The 16,838-nt window shown below is 37.1% G+C and overlaps 1 protein-coding gene across 5 annotated transcripts in view; it reads right to left on the reverse strand.

Moving 5' to 3' along the window:
- arhgap9.S (Rho GTPase activating protein 9 S homeolog) overlaps positions 1 to 16,838 on the reverse strand; it is a 62,946-nt gene that overhangs the window by 33,299 nt on the left and 12,809 nt on the right. For 4 of the 5 annotated variants that reach the window (XM_041584419.1, XM_018250078.2, XM_041584420.1 and 1 more), the window contains one exon: positions 11,478 to 11,570. The exons of the other annotated variant lie outside the window; for it this stretch is intronic. In XM_041584419.1, coding sequence (XP_041440353.1) covers positions 11,478 to 11,570 — 93 coding nt within the window. The remainder of the gene's footprint in view (positions 1 to 11,477; positions 11,571 to 16,838) is intronic. 5 annotated transcript variants of the gene reach the window in all.

The following is a 16,838-nucleotide window of genomic DNA, read 5'->3' on the forward strand; positions in this document are numbered from 1 at the left end:
TGGGAAATCCCAGGGACATTTCTGTCTGTAAAGGGATAGTTCACCTTCATTTTAACATTTAGGGGCAGATTTACACAGGTACGAATGGTAAATTCGAATTTTTAAATAATTTTTAGTCAAAACTCACAATTTCTAACATTAAACCACCAAATCGAATTTAAATTAGAATGTGAGATTAATTACAGTCAGATCCTTCAAAAATTCAAATTTGAATATTCGCCACCTAAAACCAGCCAAGTTTATGTAGAATTCAATGGCAGAGGTCCCTTGAACTATTTGAAGATGTTAATAGTAATGATCATTTTTCGCCAAGTTTCACCATGAAAATTACACCCATTACACTCCAATGGGAGAACAAAAACTGTAAAAATATAAAAACTTAAAGGACCAGTAACATCACCATTTTTTTAAAAAAAATCACAAAGTCTTTATTAAGAAATGACTTACCGAAACTCCGCTTGTGCTCCTCTTCAGAAAGCGATTGGGCAATCCATCGTGCGGCACTCGATTTCTCCTCCCTGCCTTCCTTATAGGAGATAGCCAGGGAGGAGAAATCAACCGCCGTATGATGGATCGCCGCTGTGTCGCGTTTTCTGAAAAGGAGCGCAAGTGCAGATTCGGAAACTTAATAAAGACTTTGCGATTTTAAAGTTTAATTTGCCTTAGTGGGTTTTTTTTTCAATGTATTCTAACGAATTGTTAAATAAAATTTTTTGATGTTACTGGTCTTTTCAAAGTTGCTTACAATGGACCATTTTATAACAGTTTAAGCTCTCTTAAAGGTGAATTAATGTGGCGAAAAAACTCTTCAGGCAATATTTTTCTGAATGTGGCAAAAAGATACCCTCATTGAAGGTACCAGTTTCACTCTGGGTTCTACTCTAGAACTGTCAGTGTTCCCCAATGTTTGCCCCATTAAAGGATAATCTTTTCCTTACTGTATGTGTTTCACCCTTACCCTTGGTTTAGGAATTCCTAGTGCCAATCTCCCATTCGGTATAAATCATTAAGGAAGAAGCACCTATATTAGGCTTTTATCTTTGAGGTATGAGGTCTGCGTACATTTAAATCAAGTCAGTAAAGCAGTCATTACAGTCAGTGCAGATAAACACCAGTACAGTTTACCAAAGAAAGTTACTTTTGGATCAGACATTTTTTATTTCTGCTCAGGAAGAAATGTGCAGTGTTAGTAAACCTACAGGAGAGTGTCTGCAAACTAAAATGTCGCACATTACGTGACAAAATGACATGAGCTTGTAAGAATTGGAATCTGATAATATTCTCAGTTTGGAAAATTATAGTGAAAGGTTCATATGACAGTTGAAAAAATCTGCGGCCATTCATTTTTTTTTTTTGGAAAATGGTTCTGGTTCCTAAGCACTTCTGGCTACTTTTACAGGGCCCAAAGTTGTAAATTATATAGAGACTAATTTACCCCTATTGTAAAATATAAGGATATTAGAGGTGGTCACCAAGGAATTCCAAAACCATATATTATAAATGTATAATAAACAACAGCCAAATACCCAGGATAGTGTTGTGGAACAAGAACCAGAGACCACTTGAGGTGACAAGATAGAGTTTATTTAAAATGAGCTCCGTGGATTCTGAACTCAAAAATAGTCAGAACCCTGAACAAGGAAATCACAGAGTTGTATAAGCTTGGGAACCTATGACAAGAATTTACGGGCATAAAAAGGCAAACATGCAAACACTGCTACAAGGGAACCCTGTAATTATGACCAGCAACTGTCAGCAAGGACCTGTCATTAATTCCAGGGTTCAGGGTTGCATCAGTCATGGCAACAGACTGTCAAACACTTTAGCCAATATATACACAGTCCACTGGAAATTACAATATGTGTACATGTAAATTAGCAAATGTGTACATGTAGAAATGAAAGGGTGCAATATTAGTTATAAACATACCACTGTATTAAGTAAAGGTGAAGATCCAAAAATCATATTCACCTTCAAATTACCTTTTAGTATGGTGATATTCTGAGACAATTTGCAATTGGTTTTCATTTTGTATTATTTGTGGTTTTTCGAGTTATATCGTTTTTTATTCAGCAGCTCCAGCAATTTCACCAATCTGGTTGTTAGGGTCCTAATTACCCTAGCAACCATGCATGGATTCACAGAAGAGACTGGAATATGAATAGGAAAGGCCCGAATAGAAAGAAGAGTAATAAAAAGTAGCCATAACAATAAATGCGTAGCCTTACAGAGCATTTGTTTTTAGATAAATAATTAAAAAAAAATAATGAAGACCAATTAAAAAGTTGCTTAGAATTGGCCATTCTATAACATACTGAGGGGCTGATTCACTAAGGGTTGAATATCGAGGGTTAATTAACCCTCGATATTCGACTAGGAATTGAAATCCTTCGACTTCGAATATCGAAGTCGAAGGATTTAGCGCAGATAGTTCGATCTAACGATAATTCCTTCGATCGAACGATTAAATCCTTCGAATCGAATGATTCGAAGGATTTAAATCCAACGATCGAAGGAATATCCTTCGATCAAAAAAAGTTAGGCAAGCCTATGGGGACCTTCCCCATAGGCTAACATTGACTTCGGTAGCTTTTAGATGCCGAACTAGGGGGTCGAAGTTTTTTTTAAAGAGACAGTACTTCGACTATCGAATGGTCGAATAGTCGAACGATTTTTGCTACGAATCCTTCGATTCAAAGTCGTAGTCGTAGTCGTAGTCGAAGGTCGAAGTTGCCCATTCGATGGTCGAAGTAGCCCAAAAATTCTAAGTTTTTTTACTTTGAATCCTTCACTCGAAGTTAGTGAATCGGCCCCTAAAAGTTAACTTAAAGGTGAACCACCCCTTTAAGACAGAGGAGCAACCAGATATTTGAACCAGTACCAACTGCATTTCATAAATATATAACAACAAAAAATTAGGAAATAGTTGAAATATGTGTCTGTAAATCTGTGCTAAAGCATATTTACATTCATGGGATTTTGCCATCACCACTTACATGCACTAATACTCACAGAATCCAAAAAAGACAACTGTAACCATCTCCATGCTATATGCTAACATACATTGGGGGCAATAACCCTCTTAAAAATATAGATTTGATGCACTAATTCAGACTGAGCCTGAGCAATTACATGCATTGCAGAGTAAGTCTATATCTCTGTGATCATTATGACCTCCTGAACGTAGATCTGTGGTAAGACTACATATAAAACCCCTACCACATCCTTGATAACGAGCAGTGCAGCAAGAGGTTGCTATGGGCAGACTTACAAATCCAGGTTCTGAACAGAGAAAGAACAGGAGGCTGCCATCTTTGTGTCCCTGCTGGGGTCCCGGTGGATATTCTACTTGATCCATTCTCTAGCTGAGCAACAAGGAAGTTGTGCGGTAACTAAAGTACAGGCTCTGCAATGAACTAAGAGGAGGGGGCGAGGGCTGTAACTGCTCAGTGTAGAATGAGGAAGGAAGAAAGAAAATGCAAAGGTGTCAGAGAACTGAAATAACAGGCAATAAAGAAAAGAACAATCTGCTTGGATTTAGGGGGCCAAAGGCTTTGCAGGGCAAAAATCATGGTTGGAATTCTAACATTATCTTTTTTGCGGTTACCAGCTGCCATAGTGTTCAAATATCCGCTATATATGTGGGGTTTTTTTTAATACAAATAAAGGTGTTGTCAGAAATTGTCAGTCCAAATATGGATGGTCTAACACAGGGCCAGGTTCAGTTCAGTGAGAAAAAGTTATCTAATGGTTTATCACATGAAAACCCATGAACCAGACTTAATTAGAGGAGAGAAAACTTTTCTCCAAATTCAGTTCCAATTTTTTTCCATAGACTTTTCCCACAGAGTTTTCACGTGATAACCCGTTTTTCTGAATTGAATTGCATCTCAAATTGAATCTTGTCCATGACTTTTCCCGTGATGAAAACCTTTTTCTAAATGAATTGAATCTGGCCCATTATCTGTCATGTATTGTGAGAAGCTGATTGCCTGCAGGTGCATTTGAAGTGAACCAACCCCCATATATTACTTGTGTATGCTGCTCAAATGTGAGTTTAGAAAAATATAGCTGTACGGTAATAGTAAAATAGAACTGCACCATTACTCAAACTGATAGCTCCAGATGAGACCCTTAATCCTCATAGGATGAGCACTTGCAACAGTGTTGTGCAACTTTAACTGTATAAAATGCACAATAAATGGTCCCTACTTCTGGGCAATTAGTACCCGGGATCATAATCCCCCTCAACACTCCTCTGTGGAGCCTCAGCTGCTTGGATAAATTAGCCAAACTATATATCACTCCTAGGGTTATATTTATCAAAGAGTGAAGTTAGAGATCACCACAGTCCTCTAGTGTATAATTACGCCACTCTCCATTCATTTCTATAGGATTTTTTTCAGGCATATTCATCAAAGGGTGAACTTTCACCCATTGATAACTACTCTTTTAAAAATCCTATACAAATGAATGGAAAGTGACGGAATTCCACACTAGTGGACTGTGGTGATATCTAACTTCACTCTTTGATAAATATACCCCCTAGAGTAATCTATGAGAGTGAGTTGGCCAACCACTGACTAGACCTGACCTTGTCTAGGTTCCACCTAGTGGCTTAATTTGGCATAATTATGGGTCATGCTTTGACCCAGGAAATGGAATCTAGCTCCTTGCATAACTAAGTGACCCTTTAATGGCCAAACTTTAGAGAAATGCAATAGAAATATAGATAGATAGATAGATAGATAGATATCTTCCTGACTTGAACAAAACCATCAATATCTATCCATATAGACAAATAAATACACATACAGCATAACATTCAATTTTTCAAATGAGGGGTTGTAAATCAGCTGCTTTTTAACGAACATTTTCTTTTATTATGCAAACAAATGTTTTTTAGTAAGTGTCTGCAGCTAAAGCTGTCTGAGTATAAATGTATACAGTATGTGCCAAAATACAAAATTGGTAAAACGTGTGTAGTGTATGTTATGTAGATGACTACAAGAGGACCCCTGGCACTGGCAAGAGGGCACCAATGTTTAGGGTACAGCCCTGGAAGCTGTTAGGAAATGTAATGTAGGCAACTGCAACTGTTGTCACATGTCCACTTCTGGGATGATTGGTTCGCAGGCACAATCACACAGTTCCCTCTACTGGTTCCATATGGGGTTGTGCAACAGGAGAATGTGCTTCAGAAGCAACTTTAGCTGCCAGTCAAGTGAATCATTGAAAGTGCCATCAAATTCTACATTGCAGGCACTTTAAGCATACCTTCCGATTTTGACAGCTCAACCCGCAGTCCCGGATTGTTACTGAAATGTCCCGACTTTCTTTTGATCTCCTGCACTGGACAGCCAGAAAAAGATACAAAGTTTCCAAAACTTAATTGGCTTTTGGCAGAGAGCCTAGAACACTCAACGGGTGCACATGGATACTTTTGTAACAATTTAAGATAAGCAATTGTAACAATTTAAGATAAGCAGGTCTCTTGGGGAAACTGTAACTTTCGCTTCATTAGCAAAAGTGTAATAAAACATGAAAACCACAGAAATAACTTTCATAAAATGCCAAATTTTGTAAAATGAGCAAGGTAATTGGGGGGGGTGGCCACAAAAATAGGTGTGGTAAATCTTTTTGTCCAGATTTCTATTTCCAAAATGTTGGGAGGTATGCTTTAAGCTATTGCCTATCATATCAAACAATCAATGCGTTTGGCAGACAAATGGAAAAGGAAATCTATTATAACATTTTCTCCATGGCTGTTATCAGTGCTGCGTCAAGAAAACACACTGCAACTGTAAGTAATCTATCCAATCAAAAATGCCAGCTATGTAATACACAGATATCTATACACATCCATTAAATATTGATTTAATGGGTTCCTAGTTTCAGTGGCACCGATGTTCCCTAAAATTGAATACTGTTTGCCGCAGGGGTCCCAAAAGGAATTACTTTTACAGGGCCTCATTATTCTCATACCTGGGTCCAAAAAGGGAAATGACACTTTCTAAAAAGGATAAATGCATTTGTAAGGGGTGCAGGCTAAGTAGATATTATATCTACAGGCATTTGGGGTGTTTCCAGTTACTTTTGTTTCTGGCTCACAGCAGCTTCCTTCCTGCACAACTACCTTTGAAGATGGAGCAGATAACTGAGTTTCCACCTGCTTTATGCTTGTAAGATGAAGAGGGTAGTCAAAGAGAAGAGTACCCTTCTTTTGTACACTATGCATAAACAAAACAATGAATGAGCCGCTTGTACCAACGGTATTAATAGCCTGATATTTGTGCACTCCTAATGTAATACAGTATGGTGATACGCTATGAATTATGGTTAAATAGCATTACACAACTGACTTGTTGTAAAACCGGTATTTCTTATTTAAAACAAACAGAAGAAGTCAATCTAAACAAAGCTTAGAGGAAATAGAACTAAAGAAAATAAAATCCTTTGACAGGTAACTTAATTACTGTGTGCCCATTAATGATACACAACAGACAAAAATGCAGCCACTGAAATGCATGTACTGTACATTCCCATTATTAATGTTAGAACCTTTAAAGCTAGTATTTTTTGCAGGCTTTCACCCTGCCCTGCATTTTGCACCACAGATGCAGTTCTTTGTTACCCAGAAAGGGGTAAGATTTTGCACCCCATAGTGCTCTGGTATTTGGGTCAAGAACTTTGAACTTCAGAAACGGGGATGACAATCATACACACAAGGGGTAGATGCACAAATAATGAATTCCACCCAATACTGAATCCTCCATAACATTTGAGTAAAATACAATCAACATTTACATCTGTGAATAAGTGATTTTCAAGTTCAGTTGTCCAGAGCATTAAAGTCACAACTCTTTTGGGGGAATGTAATAAAAGTCGGTAACAGAAAAAATATTCGCAATGTGAAAAGTTATGCAAACAAATTTTCCTTTGCGCAAATTTAATATAGCTTTAAGGAACCCGGAAACTGTTTAGTGACTACTTCTGACCGTGAAAGAAGGTATTTTATAGTTTGTGCCAGTGCGTTGTGTTTGTAATAAAACTTCTTACTGAAAAAGTTTTCATATTTGCTCCAGAAGATTACAACACCTTAAACATTGCGCAAGTAAAGTTGGCATTACTGCTGTGGTATGACCATGTTTAATACATGAGTAACCCAGTGACCTCATATGTCACTTTATATCTCCAGAAAACCTTGATAGCTATAAGGCCCAGATTGTGGACCAAATGTGAACGACCAGTTTACAGTCTGGAGGGACTTATATCCTCAAGGAGTTTTACATGCTTAATGCAATTGTTCTCTTTTGAGGGAGCCTTAAAAAAAACCTTAGCAAAAATAGTAGGCTAGAAATGCAACACTTTTATGTTTTGGACTTCTTTACCAGTCTTAGGCCACCACAGCCCTTTAGCAATGAAGATCTGTGCCTCCGAATATGCCCCCAGTATTTCCTCATTCACATGCTCTGGGCTGCTGTCAGTTATTTACGGTTAAGCACTGACATAATAACGAGTTACACAACTAATTATATCAGATCCTTCTAACATAACAGTATACAAACCAGTGTATTCTAAATTAGAATTCATTCATTATCAGTCCTGTAGCATTGGCTTTTATTACAGCTTCCACAGCTATACAATAGCTACTATAGCTGTCAATAGTGGTCAGGACCCTGGATTGTCTAGAGGTCCAGTACCTAAAACTGTAGGGCAACATAGTTTCACAAAGTCCATGAAGCCACCCATAAACCCTTTGTCTCTGCAAAAAGTCTACAGTGACCAATTTTCCCTCTTTAAAAACCATGAATCCCTACCTGTGCGTCTTAGATTTTTCTTAAAGTCTTCTGTGCCAATAAAAGGGGTGGTTTACCTTTTGGTTAACTTTTAAAATGTTGCAAATTCACCCATTCCTAGCAGCTTTTCAATTGCTCGTCATGATTTATTTTTTATAGTTACTTATTTGCCTTCTTCGTCTGACTCTTTCCAGCTTTCAAATGAGGTCCCTATCTAAAAACAAATGCTCTGTAAGGCTACATTTGCTACATTTTATTACTCATCTTTCTATTCATGCCTCTCCTATTCCTAGTTCAGTCTTTTATTCAAATCAATGCAAGGTTGCTGGGGTAATTTGCACCCTAGCAACCAGATTGCTGAAACTGCAAACTGGAAAGTTGTTGAATAAAAAGATAATAATTCAAAAACCACAAATAATAGAAAATGAAAGCCAATTGCAAATTGTCTCAGAATATCACTCTTTGTATCATACTAAAAATTAAACTCAAAGGTGAACAACCCCTTTAAGAGCTTTATCCTGTGACAGAATAAAGATGTGGTCGGACCCATTCATATTGATTACAGTCCTAAAATTAGTCAGTTCTTTCCCCACCCTTCAGTTAAGATCCAAAGACTTTTACACCACTTACTCAGGAAGTGAGTGGTTTCTACACAGAGTGGAGATTTTTTATATGCAGAAAACCCTATGGGGCAAATTCACTAAGATCCGAAGTTGCGCCGGCGATAGCTTCGCCACACTCCTCCGCACTTTGCCAGGCGTAGTTTTCACCAGCACTACGCAAATTCACTAAAATGCGAAGTTGCGCTCAGGGAGGTGAAAGATAGCGAAGTTGCGCTAGCGTTAATGCGTCAAGCAAAGCGAAGTTATGCTAGCGATGCCTAATTTGCATACGGTGCCAAGTTAAAGTACAATGGACGTATGTGTAGCAGCAAATACATTACACTATAAAAGCTGGGAAAGCTTCATAAAATAAAATAGAGTTGTTATTTTAGCCTATACATGTGCCCACTGTATAGTTTAGGTGCCATATGTTAGGAAATGAAGGGGGGGAAGGAGGGTACCCCCAAAAAAAATTACGGTCTTTTTCAGCCTATCACCCTTAAAAAAGGAAAAGCAAGCCCTATCTACTCTATTGCACTTCGCCTGGTCTCAGTTGGCGAAGGCAAGTCTGGCGCAAGAGTTAACGTTCATGAAAATCCGCAAGTTAGTGAATTAGCGAAGTTACGTCCCTTCGCCATAGCGCAACTTCGCCTGGCGTAAGGGTGCGAAGTAGCGCTAGAGTAGGTCCACTTCGCTAGCGAATTTACACCAGCACCCGTTAGTAAATCGACGAAGTAACGAAATGACATCACGCTGGCGAATTTGCGCTAACGTTAGCCACTTCGCGCTTTAGTAAATTTGCCCCTTTGGATCCATTTATGATGGTGGTAAGAAAATCAATATAAAAAATCTATAGTTTTCTTTTTGAGGTTAAATAGTTGGTGGTAAAACTCTATAGGAGTTCTACCTCTATCATCAATTTTGTGTCAGCAAGTAGAGCTTCTCCACGTACTCAAGACTGTAGGTTAATTCACCAGTAAGATCAAAAACAGTCAGTACTTCAAAACAACAACAATCCCACAAGGCCCAAAGTAATAAAGAAAATATTATATCAAATCAAAGACAAAAGAGGTGATTTCAACAAATATAATGATATAGAGTTGCATTCTAGATTGCCTTGGTGCAGCTAAAAACAGTAAATATATCCCATCAGTTTTGCAACACTTAAGATATATTCTGTATGCTGCAACACCTCTTTAGTGTGCCTTTATTGTGGTCACAAGAACAAGTGTAATACTTATATCAAAGGAAATTTCTTTATACACCCACACAAAGAAAGGAGTTTTGCCATTCAGCAGTGAATCATGTTTTGTACCATATATCATAAAATATCTTTTTGGAGTATTATATGTACCATCAGATGGGGGGAAATAGTTTTGCCAATAACAAAGGACTATTTAATAACATGGAGCAAATATGGATTTTATGCAGACTGAACAACTTTTTTTTTGTTTAATCTTTTGATAGTTTGATTGACTTGTTTTTCCTGGGGAATTTACATCCTGACTAAAATATTATTGAAAATTAAAAAAAAGAAAGAATCTAAATTGAAAAAGTGCTTCATACTTCATACTATTTTGTTTTGAGGGTTTATAGTTACTAGAAGTTAAATAAAAAGTTAATGATAGATACTTTATTTTAGGATTGTTCACTACTTGATGTAGGTCTAAAAATCATCTTGATATTTTCTTACTGTTTTACTTATAACATATTAAAGGAGAATTGCTTTGCTTTCACACTTACTAATTCCCCTGTAATAAGTTGAAAATGGTGATCAAGACATAATCAGCTCTGTATAAACAACCCCTCCATTAAAACCCTGATATATACAGTGCTGACTGCATAACTCAGTATTGTATTAGTGAGGGACGGAGTTGGGAAGACACATAAGGGGGAATGTAATTTAAAAACAATTATATACAGTAAAATCATGCCTTTGTGAATATTTAGCACTGCTCGCAATGTAAAACCAGTCACTATCGAATATTACATTGAAGTCGTTGAGGTCTTTCATCAGTAAAAAAGGACGGTGGTCGGTAACTTTCAGAACATATTACATAGCCCCTTAGGCTTTTTTGGCCCTTAGCACTTGTGCCCCATGGAATCACTCCCCCTATTATGTTATAGGTTATAGGGTAATGTTATAGCCAATTATTATTGAGTGGGGAGCCAAACTCTACAGTCTTCAATTCCTAGTTCATTCCATGAATTGGCTCTGTTCTAGATGAGATGACTCTATAAGGGCAATGGCTATATATCTAGTAGGTCTGAGCTATGTCACTGATCATATGTTAGAATCTCTTTAGCTCTGTGGATTAAGCATAAGGTATTTGTTCATGCACGGATTTCTCCAACTATTGGTGAATTACAACAAAGCAGAATGCTGCTAGGAATTGTATTTCAACATGTGGAAGGCTGCTGCTTACCCACCACTACATAATTGACTCCCTTATGGCGTGCAATTGTCAAACTACAACTGGTTTGTGGATCTAAAGGGATAATTATTGTTAAAGGCAAACTGTATGCTGGTATTCTTTCTCTTTCTTTTTGTGTACAAATAATGGCTTTTTGTCGTTTCCAGCAGCTGGTCAACTCCACAGTATGGGTTAAACTGAACACTGGCCATACACAACACAATGATGCAGAAGAGGTTCGCTAAACAATTTCCTGGTTCGCAAAAGCTATATTTAATTCATCCATGGGAAAATTTTTCTCGAAAAGGCATAACTTTTTGCTTTTACATTCCGCCCCATTAGTATGTTAATAGGCAGTGTAGGACTCGTGTTAAATGAGGGGCCTTGACTTGGCGCGTAATGTGGATACAATGCATAAACAAACCTACTCCTTTCAAAGCAAATGTAAAAGAATAAGCTGCATGACCCTAAAAATGCATGTTAAGTGGCACACAGACTTTTATTATTAACATGTATTTATATAGCGCCAACATATTGCGTAGCACTGACTTTACATTAAAGATAAAGATACACAACTTATGTCAGGAGGTGATAATTGTTATTGACAATTCAGAATACTTATGGTCCTGGCTGATATAGGTTCTTTAAAAAAGATATTTTACCTGCTCCCCCTTCATTTGCATCAACTGTATTTTAGGGATTTGATAATTCTCATAATCCCCAGATGATTCCACATCTTTAGTAGGTGTATCAGCCTGTACAAAAAAAGATAAAACATGTAACAGTTCAAATGCAGTTAATCTCCACAAATTCTAACACTTCTGGGGGTGATGCACTTTGGCAGGCTTTAAGTGGCAAGATTTGTATGTTGACAACAAAACCAGCAATTTATATAATCTTTAAAATGAATAAATAGTCCCTGAATTTTATAAAACATTGAAAGCTTATGTCTTCTGTATGTCTCGGCCTCCAACTACAGGACCTGTTTCTGAGCATCAATTTTGTAAAAGGCTAAGAGGTAGCGATAGATTGAAAATCAAAAGATTCCCAACAGTTTACAGATTTTTTCCATTTATCAACACTTTCCAGACAGTAACAAAATGATCCCGATGGTAATATAACTGACATCAGCACAAACCTACAATGTAATAAACTGCAAGTATAATAATGTTTTCTACCACTGTAAGAAACTACTTGTTGAAATACAAGGGCTACAATGTGCCATATTCACTTGATATTGAAAATAAGGGGCAGATTTATCAAAATGTAAGATTAGAGTTTACCTCACTCACCTACTTTCTATTCATTCGTATGGGATTTTTAAAAAAGTGTATTTATCAGTGGGTGAAAGTTAGGGTTCACCATTTGATAAATTAATTTCTAGAAGATTTGAAAAGCTGAGGTTTTGCAGTCAAAGATACCCATTGCCTCATGTCCTAAACAAGAAGAAGAAAAGAGAAACAAGCCCCTATATACAGTATAAGGAGCTACACCTGGGCAAGGTACTGAAAATATACAGCAGGGAAACATAGTATTGAACACGTCAACGATAGAAGATCATTTGTGTAGAATAATGAGCCAAAATCACACCTGAACAATGCATGCAACTAGTATTAAATACATTTCAGTAAGCTTGTTCCCTGTGTCTACTTTACTACACATAACTTAACTTATGGATTTATTTGTGTTGAGTTATTTGTATGTGTGTATTACTTGGGTTATTACCAACATCTCAATACCAACATTTCAAGTCAATAGTCCCATTAGAAATATATTTATTGAGAATAACGTTGACATGTTCAATACTTATTTTCCCCACTGTATATCAAAATGCCTTTATTGTAAGCGAGTTGAAAAAAATTTGTAAAAACAACCACATACATTAAAATGTGCCACACACCATACACATAGAGGCACATTTCTCAAGGGTCGAATTAGATGAATTAGATTTTACTCAAAATTCGATGTTGATTGATGTCAGGAAGGCTACAAACATCTCCAAATTGGTCACTGGACCTCTCCCATTGACTTATACAGGTTTTAGGTGGTGAATAGTCTAATTCAAATTCTTAAAGGACCAGAGTATGATAAATCTCAAGAAATAGAATTCGGATTTTTTTAAAAAACAAATCGATTTTGATAATTCCCCAGTCAAATTTTACAGTTTTGACCATAAAAAAATTAGAACATTTGAATTCAAATTTTCATTTCAACCCTTAATAAAACTGCCCCATAATGAACTCTATAATAGGTCAGGTCTCAATGCAAAACTAGGCAACATTTATGTTATTAAGTACCCGGGTACCTATTGAATATGGCAAAACTGTACACACAATTTGCATGTGCAATAAAGGACATATCCAAATCAAAATTTACAAATGCATATCCAAATGCATATCCATATTATAAACAAACTGGCTGCACAACAACCCAATATATAGTTCTCACCATCACCCAAGTTAAAGTGTAATTGAGTCCATTAGTTCCAAAAGATAATAGCTAACAGAAAATAAGAGCGAGAGAGATAGAATCTGCAACTGTACATAGAACACAATGTGATAGCAAAAGGGACATGAGCAAGGGTGAATAAGAAGAACAAAATTTGTCAGAAAGGAAAAACTTTTAGAATGAATACAATGGGCAGATTTATCAAGGGTCAAATTTCGAAGTTGAAAAAGCTTCGAAATTCGACCATCGAATTGGCATACTTCGACTTTGAATATCGAAGTCGAAGTTTTTTTACATCGAATTTGGCCATTTACAGTCAAAGTAAAATCATTCATCCATCGATCAAATGATTTTTCTTCGACTTCAAAAAAGGTAGAAAAATGCTCTAGAAGGTCACCATAGGCTAACATAGCACTTCGGCAGGTTTAATTTGGCAAAGTATTGAAGTCAAAGTTTTTTAAAGAGACAGTACTTCGACTATTGAATGGTCGAATAATCAAAGTATTTTTACTTTGAATCGAAATTCGAAGTCGTAGTAGCCTATTCGATGGTCGAAGTATCCGAAACATTTCTTCGAATTTCGAATTTTTTCACTTCGTAAATTCCCTTGAATTCACTTTGACCCTTGATAAATCTGCCCCTTGATTTTCTGTTCACTAAACAAAAAGTGAAACCTAATATAGTATATAAGAGAAAAAGAAGGGAGTTAAATGTGTGTAAGTCAGGCAGCGGGAAAAATTCAACTTTTATGTCTTTTAACTGGGGGGGGCTAATTTGTTCAGGAAATCCTGATTTGCCAAATGACTATTTTGTCCATTATGATTGATTATATGCACACATGGTTGAAAATGATTGCTAAATGTGCATTAAAGTTTCCATAGTATTCAAAATGCTTTTTTTTTAAAAAAAAATAAATATGGGCGGATGAATTTGCACTTGAATTACTTTCTCGTTATAATCGTTTATTATAATCATTGATTATGAACACTGAAGCCTGCACTACTGATTCTGATTCCAGAAACAATGTGAGAGAATCCAGTTTTTACAAGACTTTGAGAAGAACTGACTTTTACTGTATTGTTTTGAGAGTGGAAACTGCTTTCAGCTACAATTACATTTGCTTTAAAACTGCATAATTTTTCAATTAATCTATTGTCTCTTGGAAAGTTACTTATATTTACTCTCATTAGGGTTGAGTTTATGTACCTTTAACAACTGTGCTGCATATATTTTTAATAACATAAAACCGTATATACTATAGACCAGGGGTGCCCAACCTTTTTTACCCGTGAGCCACATTTAGATGTAAAAAGAGTTGGGGAGCAACACAAGCATTAAAAAAGTCCCTTTGGGTGCCAAATAAGGGCTATGATTGGCTATTTGGTAGCCCGTAGGTGAACTGGCAGCCTAGAGGACTCTCTACTTGGCACTATACTTCATTTTTATGCAATTAAAACTTGCTTCCAAGCCTGGAATTCAAAAATAAGCACCTGCTTTGTGGACACTGAGAGCAACATCCAAGGGTTTGGAGAGCAACATGTTGCTCACGAGCTACTGGTTGGGGATCACTGCTATAGACAGACAGAGAGAGAGAGAGGGAGAAAGAGACAGACAAACAGACTAATAGATAGATAAAGTCAATGGATAACTAGAAAATTAAACAAGTGCACCTAACTTTCAAATACATGTCCAGGCCCAGCTAACACATCAGTTACTATATATGTATATATATATATGCAGCAGGGTATTTGTAGTTGTAAAGGGGCAACCCAAAAGAAGTAAGATAAGTGGCAGACTTCTCAAAAAGATTGGAGCTTGTCACAGTAAAATTCCCACTTCTAAAAATTCCACAGGAATGAATTGATAGTGGGTGAATATTTGCAGACCTGGATTTCTATTTGGGCCAATCCCTAGACCAGAGGGTGTCCCACCTGTCCCCCATCCTATGAGCATGACCGACCTCGCGAGCATGTCCCCTCTCTTAGCAGCCACTTGCACGTGTGCTTCCTCCAGAGCACTGGGGATAAGGTGCACAGGCAATTTAAACAGCCGAGTGTGCCCAGTGCTTCTGACAAAATTGGAATGCTCTGGGTTGCATGCCGCCACTAAAATCTTGCCACCCTAGGCCCGGGGTTTTATAACCTTGCCACAAATCCAGGCATGAATATTTCTGTTGTGGGCTCTAATCCTATGGATTTTTAATGCATTTTAAATGAGGCTTCCTTTACTATCTTTTATATAAAAATAACTACCATGTAGGTAGTGGAAAAGAATTTCTGCTTAGCTGGCATATAGAATAAAAACACAGAAGTTGCTGCAGCACTGAATAGTTTGTGACGATCTAGGCAAGGGATCCCCAGCCTTTAGAAACTGTGAGCAACATTCAGAAGTAAAAGGAGTTGGGGAGCAACACAAGCATAAAAAATATTCCTGTGGTCCCAAATAAGGACTGTGATTTTGTCATTTAGTAGTCCCTATGTGGATTGTCAAACTACATTGAGGCTCTATTTGGCAGCACATCTGGTTTTTATACATCTAAAACTTGCCAAGCCTGGAATTCAAAAATAAGCACCTGCTTTGAGGCCACTGAGAGCAACATCCAAGGGGTTGGAGAGCAACATGTTGCTCACAAGCTACTGGTTGGGGATCACTGATCTAGGCAATGTTTCTAACGATCCGGTAAATTCATTTTGCAAACATGACTACTAGTACGGATTTGGGTATATGTGACTACCTTCTTCAGACACTTCTATTACTGGACATGTAGCTGCACACCACTAACCACATACACCTAGCAAAGCTGAATATTTTCACATATGGTGTGTGTGGTTTATCTATAAAGTGAATATTTTCTTTAGTCTCTTCTTGAAAACGACACATAATTAAACTATAAAATGTACAATCTCTCTTCCACTGTCAGAACTGGTTGCTTAACAGTTTCCGGGTCTGCAAAAGCTATATGTTACCGCAATGGCAGGTGTTAAAGGTTTGCGCAATGAAGATTTGCAATGTAATAACAGTGTAATGAATATTACATTGTGACCAGTGACGTAACTAAATGTTAATGTTCCCCACAGCATATTCATTTTAGAGCCCCCAACATATCCAGAGGTTGTCCTTTTTTACCAATAAATGTTGAAATTGCTCATTAATTAGGGTCTCATGGGGCCCCCTATACCTCCTGGCCCCCCCTGCAGGGTCTGCTTCCTCTGTAGTTACCCCCCTGACATGCACATTTTTATTCGCAAATTTGTTTTCTTTGTGAATTTTATTACATTTCCATATCTTTTTTTTTACATTTCCCATAGCTTTATACATATACATAACTTAATTAAAGGAACAGTAACACCAAGGTATTTTAAATGAATCACAATACTGTACTGTTGCCCTGCACTGGTAAAACAGGTGGGTTTGTTCAAAAACGTAACTATAGTTTATATAAACAAGCAGCTGCATAGCCATGGCGGCAACCATTGAAGCACATGATACACGTTAGATAACAGATAAGTTCTGAAGAATCCCATTGTATACATTATAAAGCTTATCTGTTATCTGCTGTGTATCATGTGCCTTTT

This window comes from Xenopus laevis, chromosome 2S (genome assembly GCF_017654675.1).
Source record: "Xenopus laevis strain J_2021 chromosome 2S, Xenopus_laevis_v10.1, whole genome shotgun sequence".
In the NCBI taxonomy this organism is placed as follows: Eukaryota; Metazoa; Chordata; class Amphibia; order Anura; family Pipidae; genus Xenopus; species Xenopus laevis.